Raw genomic sequence first — 13,402 nt, 5'->3', positions numbered from 1 at the left:
AGAAAAGGTAGATGACAAATGTTGGTGTGGATGTGTGAAAAAAGAGAAATTAAAGCCCTACTGGTGGAGTTGTGAACTGATCCAATCATCATGTGGAACAATCTGGAACTATGACCGAAGGGCTATAAAACCATGCATAACCATTGAGCGATGCCACTACTAGATATGTATCCCAAAAGAGATAAAAACAAAAAGGAAAAGGACCTAGAAGCACAAAAATATTTATTGCAGCTCTTTTCTGGTGACAAATAATTAGAAATTTAGGGGATGTCCATCAACTGTGGAATGGCTGAACAAATTGTGGTATGTGATCATTATGATGGAATAGTATTACACTATAAGAAATGATGAGCTGGATGCTCTGGCTGATACAAAGTGAAAAACATACTGTGTACAAAGTAACAGCAATATTGTAATATGATCAGCTATGAATGATTTAACTATTCTTAGCAATATAACAATATAAGGACTTATGATGAAAAATGATATCCATCCCCAGAGAAAGAATTGATGATGTTTGAATATAGATTGAAGAATTTTTTTGCTTATTTTTTTTCTTGAAGGTTTTTTGTCTGTTTTCTTTCACAACATGACTTCTGGATATGTTTTGCATAACTACACAAGTATGACCTATACTGAATTGCTTACTTTCTTAATGGGGACAGTGGAGGGAAGAAGGGAGAGAATGTGGAACTCAAAGTTGTAAAAATGAATGTTAAAAATTGTTTTTTACATATAACTAGATAAAAATAAAATAGTAAATTTAAAAAAAAATCAAGAGAGACATGATATTAGTGTTATTTGTACAACATTTCTCTATGTTGTGTAGAACTGAAAACATTAATTTCTGTTTGCTCACTTGCTGTAAACTCTATGGATTACAGCTGATTTCTCAGTTCCATAAGGGAGGAATATGAATTTTAAAGATGTTTCTTGTAGAGATGTCACATTCTGTAGTAAATACTTGAAAAGGGATAAAGGGGACCATATGGCTAAGTCACAGGCTGGCCTTGCTTTCTACTTTGAATTAACATCAGTAAGTTAAAATGAAATTAGTTCCTCAATGAAGTAACAGGATTTAGTGGAAAGTTTACTGATTTGAAGTCAGAGAATACGAGTTCAAATTCCAGCTTTTCAACATTTTATATTACATTGAACAAGTCACTGAACTTTGCTGATCTCTGATCTGTAAAATGACTGGGCTCAAGTAGATGACTTCAAAGGTCCTTGTCAGTTCTAGATCTATGGTTTTATAAACTAAATTCTTCAGTCAAGCTACTTGGGTGTCCTTTACATACTATTTGGAAAGAATGTTCACTTCTTTCTTTTTAAAAATGACTGATTATAAACAACTTTATTACACAAAACCAATAAATACATTTTACAGCTATTTACTTTTGAATCCATTAATTTCAGCAACTAAAGCAGACTTAACAAATTATCAGTAGCTCCCTCTTTATCCTCCTAAATTTTGTGCACATTCACACACACATTTTCTCTTTACACAGCCATGGTCAATATGCACTCTGATCTTCTGGGTTTTTTATTTTTGTATTGTCTCATATAAGTCTTTCCTGATTTCTGTTTATGATCATAGTTACCAATTTTAATCACACTAACATATTCTATTATACTCATACCTGTACCAAGATCTAGTTACCCAATTACATGATATTTTTTTTTGTTTCCTTAGGTGGTATTTATGTAACTGTAGAATAAAAAAAAGATTCATGAACAAATATTTATTATGAAATTTTGAATCTCTACTTTTGTTTGGTTTGTTTTTGTAGAGTTTTGTTTTGCAAATATTCTGAGAGCTAGACGATGGAAATGAAAATGGTACTGATCTTAGACTCAATTAGTTGACATTGGGCAAGTCAATTCTCTTCTGAGTCTATTTTCCTTTCATAGAAAATGAAATGGACACATTAGATTTTTAATAAAGTTGTTTGCAGCCCTAAATCTGCCCATATTCCCCATAATGGAATAACAGAATGAAAGTTTGTGATTAGTTTTGGTACTACTACAGAAGACTTAGCCAAACTGATGGGTATAAACTTACAATTCAAAATTCTCTTGATTTGAATTTCTTTAATTATTAATGAAGCTGAATATTTTCCTCAAGTGAATAGTTAGAATTTGTGATCCCAGAAGTTATTTTCTTTCTTTTCATGGGTGTCCCCTTTCTATTTTTAGGCTTGTGGGACTATAACCATTGAATTATTATATAGCTGATATAGAAGGCATTTGGAGCAATCTTTGCCATAGAGTGCTCCATAACACCCCAACTGCCTTACTCTACATTTTTTCCCCCTGGACCATGATGTCAAATTTGAGAGAGTATATAGTTTCTGATAGAAATCATCAACCTTCATCAACATTATTTTGTTGATGATAAGTTGAAAATCCAGAAAATGAACCTTTCAATTGCGCAATTATCAATTTTGAAAAAGTTTAGAAATCCAACATCTTTCATTAGTTCTCCTTTCCCCCTTTTACTTCTCATTGTTTTACTTTCAGTTGCACAAATACACATTCTTTCTCAAATGCCCAGCTTACTCTTCTGTCTTTAGTCACTTACATGTGGTGTTTCTTACTCTTGGAATTGTTCATAACTCTCCTCATCCTTAACTCTCTTCCATTTGAAAATACAAAAAAATCCTACCACATATACGGTGAATATGGAAAGAATACACATCTTAGATTCAGAATCTTTGGTTTGAAAATCTCATCTCTGCCACTGACTACTTTCTATTTATTCTCTAAGCATTTATCTTCCATGTGCATATATTTATCTTTCTCAGGATTGTCTCCATTAGAATATAACTTGCTTGAGAGTGGCAATTTTTTTTTTACTTAGTCTATTTTTTTTCCAAGTGCTTGGCATAGTATCTTGAACAAAGTAAGAATTTGAGAAAAGTATGTTGATTTCTTAATTATTAAGTGTGTAACTTTGGACAAATCATACCTTCTCTGAAAATGTTTCAGTTTAATTTTCTCACTAGTAAAATTTGGAGGAGTTGGACTTAATGACCTATAGGATCCTTTTCAGTTTCAAACCTAAGACCCTGAGACTTGGTCAAAATCTTATTGGTTCTCTATTGTTATAACTTAATGTCCCAAATCTATTCTTGCTGTGTAAGAGGACTCCCTCTGTTGACCCATGACTCTTAGCCTGTTTTCCACTCACCTTTTCAAACTTCTCAAACACTACTCCCACATATAAACTCTCTGCCCACTTCATTCTAAACAAACTGAATGAGGATAAGAGAATCATAGAATTAGAGATCAAGGTGAACTTAGAGCTTACCTAGTTCTAACTCTGGGCAGCTAGGTGGTAAAGCAGATAAATTGTTGGGCCTAGAGTAAGACTCATCTTCATGAGCTCAAATCCAGCCTCAGACACTTAATTACTAGCTGTGTGATCTCAGACATCTCACTTATCCCTGTTGTCCTCAGTTCTTTATCTGTAAAATGAGCTGGAGAAGGAAATAAGCTATTCCAGTGTCTTTGCACAGAAAACTCCAAATGGGGTCAGCAAAAATCAGACATGTCCTCTTTCCCGTCTCTCAAGATGGCGAACAAAAAGCCCCCAAAGGAACCAAAGGAAAAGAAGGTTAAAAAGGAAAAAAAGGAGAGCAAAAAGGAAAAAAAGGAGAGCAAAAAGGAAGATGTGGCTGAAAAGGTGGTGAAAAAGCCTCGAAAGCATTGTAGTCGCAACCCAGTCTTGGCCCGAGGGATTGGTAGGTACTCCAGGTCTGCAATGTATTCCCGGAGAGGCATGTACAAGCGGAAATATGCTGCACCAAAAACCCGAATTGAAAGGAAAAAGAAAGAGAAGGTACCTGCTACTATCTCAAAGCCAGTTGGTGGCGATAAGAATGGAGGAACCCGTGTGGTAAAGATTCGCAAAATGCCTAGGTATTACCCTACTGAGGATGTGCCTAGAAAGCTGCTAAGTCATGGCAAAAAGCCCTTCAGCCAGCATGTGAGGAGACTTCGAGCTAGCATCACCCCAGGCACTGTTCTGATCATGCTCACTGGCCGCCACAGGGGCAAGCGAGTGGTTTTCCTGAAGCAGCTGGCTAGTGGCTTGCTACTGGTGACTGGACCCCTGACCATCAACCGTGTTCCTCTGAGAAGAACCCATCAGAAATTTGTCATTGCCACATCTACCAGGGTTAACCTTTCAGGTGTAAAAATTCCAAATCATCTTACTGATGCTTACTTTAAGAAGAAGAGGCTCCGTAAACCCAGACACCAAGAAGGAGAGATTTTTGATACAGAAAAAGAGAAATACGAGATTACAGAGCAGCGCAAGGCTGATCAGAAAACAGTGGACTCACAGATCCTGCCCAAAATCAAGAAAATTCCTCAGCTCCGTGGCTATCTGCGTTCTGTATTCTCTCTCTCCAATGGAGTTTATCCTCACAAACTGGTGTTTTAAATGCCTAGCCGAGAACTCTTATTAAAATATTTGGAATAACAAAAATCAGACATGTCTTGAATGACTATATAACAGTTCCAACCCTCTTATTTCAAAGATAAGGACATTGATACCTAGAAAGGGTAAATAACTTGCCCAGGGTAATACATTCTTCACAAACCTGTTGAATATTCCTGACTCTGTGCCTCAAAAAGACTTACTTCTTTCCCAGTCAGAGATGTAGAAGTCATAGGTAAATAATGGTTTTGAGGTTAAATTCACTTGTAAGATAGTATGAAGCACAATGGCAAAAGATTCTGAAAAGTATTGCCATTGAATATTCCTGACTCTGTGCCTTGAAAAGCCTCGAGGCTACAGGGTCCCCACCTCTGCTCTAGCTAGTCAATATTTTTGCTAAGCTGTGAGCTTACTGAGAGCTTGGACTAGCACTCTAGATGTTATCTGAAAAGGGCAGAGTACAGTGGAATTAGGATTTCTGTAGTTCCAGTCACTCTGCTTCTCAGTGGAGCTTAAGATCTCATTATCTTTTTTTTTTATTTTTTTTTTTGCTGCCAAACAACATTACTTATTCACCTTGGCCTTAAATTCCACTAAAATTGCATTCTAGCCTTGCCCTTTCCATTATGAATTTATGTACTTATTTTTTTAACCTAAGTGGAATATTTGCATTTACCATCTCCTCTAAAAGAATATGCAAGTGACTTTGTAAATGCTTTGCTAAAATCTAAATGAAATTCACTCCATTCCATTGATATAACAGTCTAATTGGCTTACAAAATAGGAAACTACTCATATGTATTCTTCATAATTACTGACATTTTCAAGTTTGCAAAACACTTCTTATATATTATTTCTTTTGCTTCTCAAAACAATTTTGTAAGATAGCTGCTATTTTCTCTATATTTGAAATGAGGGAACTGACCCCAAGAGAGAATAAATGACTTGCCTAGGGTCACACAACTTGCAAGAGCTTGAAACTGTTTTCTAATTCTAATATCTTTTATTCCAAGTCCAAATTCAATCCATTCCCTATTGCTACCCTCTTGAAAAAGCCACATTGTTGTTTTTGTTTTTGTTTTTTTTTTTGGCCATGTTTCCCTTTATAGATGCTCATAACCATTACTTTAAAATACATTCATTAAAATAATTTAGTAATATATTAGTAAGCCATGTTTATTGTCTGTTAATTAGAAAAAGAGGAATCTATCTATCTATCTATCTATCTATCTATCTATCTATCTATCTAGGACTAGACTTACAAAAATCTGAGGCTATTAAGCAAAGCCTTATTTCCTAGGACTGCTCATTCTTATCCCTTAGTTCAGTAATAATATACCATTTAAGTGAGAAGAAAGAGAAAATATGAATTTGAGGTCACTCAAGTTGGTTTTATTTTCAACATGAAAGTATTGTACCAAAAAAGTTTTTTTGTCATCTTCTTAAAAACCAAAATTTATGAATATTTAAGAATAATAGAAAGTTTTTAGACCACACAGAAATCAGATGTTCAATATCAGAGAGTTGATCTGCTTGGCCAAATTTTGTTCTGACTACACAATGCATTAAAAACTACAATAAAACAACTACAAAAAATATCCAACAATTTTGGCTCTTTTCCTGGTTTCATCTGTATCTGATAATAGAGAAAAAAATGGAAGTGATAAATTGAGAAGACAAAGGCTGAACTCATGAGAAAACTGTCCTCCTATTATTACTGGAAGTAATTATTATTTGTCCCACCAGATATTATATTTGTATGGAACTTTGTAGCTTGTTACTTTTTTAAATAATAAGTTTCAATGGTTTCTTTAAAAAAATTACAATACTTTCTGGATTTATTATCATCCCTGACCAACTATGAACCATAAACACCTGAGTCCTCCTAGTAACAAAGAAAAACAACTAAACAAAAATAGCCAGCCACTGAAACTTCTTATTTTTATTAGGTGATCTCTAAATCTCTTCTAATTACAACAGAATATGATTCTTGAGTTATAAGTTACTCTGGTGAAAACAAAACTTTGGTGTTTTTATCTTATTCTTGCTTTCTTAGTTGGTTTTTCAAGAGGACTGGTACTTCAATGAAGGCACAAACTCGTCCAGATAAGCTGGGCACAAGTTGTTACTGTATACCTTATATAGGTTTTGTTGACTCAAATTTCATTATTTAAATAAAAGAGTTATAGACAATTCATTGGCATTTCTAGAGAAATAGATCAGGTAGAGAGACATAATTGTGGCATGGCATCACAGTATTTAGAATAAGAAACTTAGATTACTGTTCCATCCTGACAAGATTCAGTTTCTTCATCCATAACATGGGTGATAAAAATTGTACCACCAATACAAAGAGTTGTTTAAAAGATCAACTGATGAATATACATAGGGTTTTTTTTTCTTCAAATGCACTTATTTTTAAAATATATTTTATTTCATTAAAAATTTCCTAATTATGTATAAAGTTTTTAATATTCATTTTTTAACTTAATTTCTAAATTCTCTCCTTTCTGCTCCTTTCCTACCCCTTGAGAAGGCAAGTAATATGATATGATTATACATGTGAAGTCATGCAAAAAAATATTTCTGTGGAAGTTTAGGGATGGGGAACCAAAATGTTGAGGTTTATGGTTTCTGGGACCTCAAAATAGTGATACATGGGCCCTGCCTGAATGAATTTGACCCAAGCTTTCTTTCAGCCAAAGAAAAACAAGGTCTATTAAAGATCCATCATGGTGGCCAGACTCTTAAAGAGTTTGAATATTTGTATAAATAATGCAAGCAGGCTAGATTGAATCGGAACACTTTCATGGAAACAACATGGATCTTATATACAGAAAGACTGTAGGAGGGATCTAGGCCAAGTAGTTGAGGTTACTAGAAGAGGGACCTAGGGAGGATCTTGATGAGAGTAGCCAGTAGGCTAGAAGGAATGGAGGTCAAAGGCCTGGACAAGGAAAATGGAGTTTAGATAGAATCAAGGGTGGGAAGCAGCTGGAGGCAATCCAGAGGTAACCAATTGTGAAGGGTTGGCCTGGGTTAATAAGGGTAACAGAGAGTTGGGCAGAGTGATAATGAAAGGGCAGTTGACAGGATTATAGCCTCAGGCCAATGTCACATTAAGTAGGAAAATTCAGGTTTCTAGTTTTTTCCATATCAGTCCTATATGGAGAGTTTCTTTGTGAATCAAAAAGTTCTGTTTACGCTACCCGTGTGTCCTCAGGCTAATCACGCTACTTTTCCGAACCTCAGGTTCCCTATCTGTAAACTAAGGTATTTTGACCAAGTTCTATGTTCCTAACCTGAAATTTTTCATATATATATATATATATATATATATATTTTTTTTTTTTGGCTTTTACAAACATTATTCTGAGAGGGGATCCATAGTATTCATCAAACTGACAAAGAGGTCCTTGACATGATAAAGTCCAAGAAGTCCTAGATTATATGGTCTTTAAGGTGTTCCGCAGCACAGGAGATAACAAATGCTGGCAGCTGTCACTATTCCTCTACTCAAGGTCTACCCTAATAAACATTCTTGTGTTATGGGCACTGTATTTCAAAGGTGAAGCTAGGGTAGCATGGGCCCTGAAATGATGTAACAAACTGTAAAGACTTTGAGTTTAAACTGACCAGGTCTCTATTTTCTATCAAAGAACCAGTTTAGACAGATTCTGAGAAGCTCATCAGCAGAAGGCTAGCCACTGTGGCCATCTATTAAGAGTGACAATCTTCATAGATGGAAGGAAGGGTCCACATTAATGAAATTGTTTGAGTGTTATTACTATTTTCAGCGTCACCATTATCACCATGATTATTTTTATCATTGCTATTCTAGTATTCATCTCCTTTTTTTTGATGAAGATCAGACAGAAACAGGCCTAGGGTGACTTTTTATGCTGTTATTAATTCTTTTTTACTTAATGTTCTATTTATGATGGCACAAGTAGGCTAAATAACTCCTTTTTGTGGCTGAATAAAAATTTTGGGGTTTATGTTCATCCTCTGAGAGGTAGGTGAAATAGTAGATAATGTGACAGGTCTACAGTCAGAAAGATCTCCCTGAGTTCAAATCTGTCCCCATGTATTTACTAGCTGTGTGGCCTTGGATAAATCATTTACCCGTTTGCCTCAGTTTCCTCACATGTAAAATAAGATGGAGGTGTAAATGACAAACCACTTCAGCATCTCTGCCAAAGAAACCTCAAATGGAGTGTGACTCATAATGGACTATTGGTTCACAGTAAGCATGCTCAGGACAACTCCAATACAAAAAGAACAGCAGGATCTTACTCTCTTTAGCTAGTTTTCTATATTTTGAAAACTTTCTTTTCCCATGTAGCTTGGAGATGATGAGAATTTTGTATGGCAACATCTAATAAAAATGTGGATATTAAGTTTTATGTGTCAATGTTATACATAGGAAATTGTAGAAAGCAATTGATTCCTTGATAATGAAGTGTTTCAAGTTCAGTTTATTGATTGAGCTTTCCAGGATATTTTGAGGTCTGTATTTATAGTAAGGGGATTTGTCTTTTGGCTGTCTTGGCTACATTTTCAGCTTCTGATGCATAATTCTAGCCAGCAAGTCATATTTTGCTAAGCATTTGATAAGTGCTAAATTTTTATAGCTTACAGTTATGTGTTACAAAAAAACTCTTATCATTTCCATACATAATCTACACTGATCACTAACGTCTGAGCTCCTTAAGGATAATTTTTGATGATGATGACTTGGTTCTGAATAGTTCCTATAAACTCCTCTATTTCCACAAACAAATGCACATGCCTAAATCATTTTTTCAATATTTCTTTGTTGACACATTGTTGGTTAAGTTCATGTGAAAGTCACTCAAGGAAGGCCTGTTGATTTCATTTTGGATTGTAGCCATTTCAAGACTTTATCAAGAGATGAACCACTTGTTCTATTTATCAAATCCAATGGCATCTAACTATTATCAGTCTTTAACATTACTTCATGAAGTGATATGTACTTTTTCCAAAAATATTTCTACAGGTTTGTGACCCTATTATCATATCCTCTAAGAATTACCATGCCTATCAATCCTCTTCCTTCTTTTTTGGTGAGGATGCATTAATCTCTTAGAGCTGCCATAGCTGATCGACTCTGTTTAATTAATATTGTACAGGCTTTTCTTGGGAAATTTTCCAAATATGTTATGGTCCCTTTTAGAGTCCCCAAAAACACATATTAAGAGCAGTACTACTTAGGTCTTAATCACTTTAAAAATACTTCACATATTCAGATTATTTCTTGTTGTTGTTAGCAATTCTGTGCTGTCTTTAAGGTCCAAACATAAAATACTAACTTCCAAATTTTCCTTCCTGACTTCCCTACTCTTCTATATGAGGATAACTCCATTGATTTGTGCATGTTCTCAGTCTATCTTTGCCATATGCTTAGCAATTACATGATTCATAGACTCGAGCTACATCTGGGTGACCTGTATAAATAAAGGCCAAATGTATTTTCATTCCTTCAGAAATGGAAAACAGGAGCTGGCAAAAGATCATGTACTTTGACGATGAAGAAAACTAGACAGATTTAGGTACTTAAATTCTGTGAATGATCCTATAGACATAATCAGTATAATTGAAAGCAGACATGGACCAAGCAGTCATGGCATTATCTTTTATTCATCTCATCTTTTCCACCCCCAAGAGAGTAGTACTTGCCAAATAGTGTCATTTCTTCCTTGATCATATCTTGAGAATGGATCCCATCCTCTCTATTCTGATATCTAAAGCTCCCATTTAAATATTATCCTAAATGATTGCTACCTCCAGCTTTGTTTTTATCCTGAGGCTCATCTTTAATTCCTTTCAGGGAATTAAATCAAAGTAATTCTGCTGTTTTTACATAAGATAAAAACAGTATGTTATGAGGATTAGAGCACTAGACTTACAATCAGAAAGATCTGAGTTCAATTTCACCTCAGATACTTATTAACTTTATGTGAATCTGGGAACGTCATTTAATTTATCTAAACCTCAGTTCCCTCATCAATCAATTAGCACTCTTTAAGCACCTATATGTTCCAGGCACCATGTTACTTTAGAAGAGGAAGAGGAAAAGGAAAAGGAGGAGGACAAGGAGGCAGAGGGAGAATAAAAGAAGGAAGAGGGTGAAGTGGTGGGAGCTACTCTTGTTTAAGACTCAATCCCATAGTGGTATCTTATGTTAGACCCTGGGGGTACAATGAACAAAGAGGAAAAAATACAAGTATCTTCCCTCATTCAAATTAAAACTTTTCTACAATATTAAAGGCTTTAATTTCATTTGGGTGGTAACTGAACACAACCAACACAATTTATTGAAAATTTAAAAGAAAAACATCCCATAGTGTTTTTGTTTATTTGAAAATGTTCCTCCTTTCTTACCTCTTTCAATGGATTAGTTAGGAGTGGGGAATGAGTAGCCTTGAGGCCACATGTGGTCCTCTAGGTCCTCAAGTGCCACCCTTTGAATTCAACAGAACATTCTGGATTCAGTCAAAAGGCCACACTTGAGGACCTAGAAGACCACCTGTAGCCTTGAGGTTATAGGTTCCTCACCCCTAGATTAGGTAGTATCATTGTCATTATTTTAAACTTAATTCTATATAAATTTCCCAGGTTAAGGAGAGAATGAGAGAGAAAGAGAAAGACAGACAGGGACACATTTTAGTATCAAAATCCCAAAAGATCTTGACTAACTAGAATCTAAAAATTCAATATATTAATTAAAAGAAATAAATATAATTTACATTTGAGTTAAAAAATCAAATTCAGAAGTACAAGAGGGGTAAACTATAGCTGGACATCAATTTATTTGAAAATGATCTGACAATTTTAGTTACAATAAGTTCCAGTTAGCAGCCAAGAAAGGTAATGTAATCTGTCTACATTTGAGGAACATAATGTTCAGGATAAGGAAGGTTCTGGCACAACTATGCTCTCACAGGACAGCATCTTGATAAAAGTCGAAATCCCAAGGAGGGCAAGAAGAATGATAAAGGGGATCAACATCAAGTGACATGAAAACTGGTCAAAGGAATTTTGCTTATTTAGCTTGTAGATGTACTCAAGTAGTTGAAGGGTTGTAAGGTGGGAGAAGGAACAGATTTATTCTACATGGACCAAGGAAGTGTTAATAGCAACTGATGGAAGTTGCAAAGATATAAATTTAGGCTTGGCATAGGGAAAAACTTTTTGATAATTAGAACTGTTGAAATAGAATTCCTCATTTTATGTATAGTGGGAATAACTCTGTGTGTGTGTGTGTGTGTGTGTGTGTGTGTGTGTGTGTGTGTGTGTGTGGTGTGTAGGGGACATAAAAGCATTATTGAAACATTTTTATAGGCACATTGAAAGCCCTGTGCTAAGTACTGTTGATAAAAAGGAGAAGAGAGTCTGCTCTTAAGGAGTCTTAAGGAGCTCACATTCTAATGGTGAGACAACATGAAAACATGTACAAATATCACACACATACATATACATACACATATGTTAAATTAGACATAGTAACTAGAGGGAAGGCACTAATGTTAGAAAAGGTGTCTCAGAGAAGATGAGGCTGTAGCTGGGACTCGCTCATCACTGAAAATCTTTAAGCAAAAGTTGATAACTATTTGTTAAGCATATTGCAGATAGAATTCTTGTTCAAAAATTGGTTGTTTCAGGTGATATCTGCATTCTTTTTTTAATTTTTTTATTTTAGTTTTTCATTTTTAATACAGTTTATGACATAAAACAATTCAAACTTTTAGTCAGGTGATACTTCTTTTTAAACCATTTACAATATGGACCACAAAAGAACTTTTTTTTAAACGTTAACCAACTGAGACAAATAATATTTATGTTGCTAACTTCATAAGCTATTGACCTCTTGACCTTGTCTCCACAGTATTACTAAGAATTAAAGGACCCTAACTTATTCTTGTTGGTCTAAAGTCCTAAGCCTAATAGCTTAAATTTAGACTTAATCTCGGATGTTCCCCTACCAATAATCTATAATTGAATAGATCTGGTATTAAGCTTACAAATCTTTTGACTATAGGAAATTGCCACCAAGAATAGGGACATTGCAGGGATACAATATCTCCCCAACTTCATGTCAGTTCCAGGCAGGATTAGATTGTCAACTTGTATTCAGTCAGACTTAAATTCTGCCAGGTGTCAGTGGGGAAACTGAATCAGGAGAATCCTACCTCAGCCCAGGCTGAACAGCCACTCTCCCATCCTTCCCATGAGATCACCTTTTGCAGTTCATACCAGCATCTCACCTGTTTACTAGCATCATGAAGTGGAGGCTCAGATCGCCTTTCTTGCTACCCATACCTGGAGTTAGACTCAGAAGAACAGTCACTTAATAGTCCCATAGCATTTAAAAATGGAAAGTTCCAATAACCAGGTTTCAAATATGATTTTAATTTCACTTTGGCTAAGGAACATCTTTTGAGGCAAGTCTTAAGTAGCTTACATGCCTTTCTATATGTGTTCTAGTTCCTGATTAAATAGCAAACATAAAATCAAATTTACCATTAAAACCTTAATTTTTCCATTAATGCCAAATTTTACCTGAGGTTACCTTCCTCTAGGAAATTTAGAGTAAAATTCTTTTTCCCAAACTAAAGATATCATTGATTTATTCTCAGTAATTAATTCAGTCAATTGTTTTAGTACTAATTGCTTTTACCTCATTTTGTAACATGTCCAATTTTTCTCCCCATCACTCCCCTCTCCCCACTTCCTAATACCTTGCATTCGGATTACTCCTTCCCTCAATGTACCCTCCCTTCTATCACACCCCACCCTTCCCTTATCCCCATCTCCTCTCTTTTCTTTTAGGGCAAGATAAATTTCTACACCCTGTTCCCTGTATTTCTTATTTCCCGATTATATACAATAAAAATTCTCAACATTCATTGATAATACTTTGAATTCCAACTTCTC

General features: G+C 35.0%; 1 protein-coding gene across 1 annotated transcript; it reads left to right on the top strand.

The window, feature by feature from the left end:
- Positions 1-3,557: 3,557 nt before the first annotated feature.
- Positions 3,558-4,492, top strand: LOC140520412 (large ribosomal subunit protein eL6-like). Its single transcript, XM_072634330.1, has one exon. It carries the CDS (start codon positions 3,575-3,577, stop codon positions 4,445-4,447), a length of 873 nt encoding a protein of 290 aa, XP_072490431.1. The 5' UTR covers positions 3,558-3,574; the 3' UTR covers positions 4,448-4,492.
- The last annotated feature ends 8,910 nt before the right edge of the window (positions 4,493-13,402 follow it).

Source organism: Notamacropus eugenii, chromosome 1 (assembly GCF_028372415.1).
Source record: "Notamacropus eugenii isolate mMacEug1 chromosome 1, mMacEug1.pri_v2, whole genome shotgun sequence".
Taxonomy (NCBI): domain Eukaryota; kingdom Metazoa; phylum Chordata; class Mammalia; order Diprotodontia; family Macropodidae; genus Notamacropus; species Notamacropus eugenii.
Note: the sequence above shows the minus strand (reverse complement) of the source record. Positions and strands in the feature narration are given on the sequence as shown.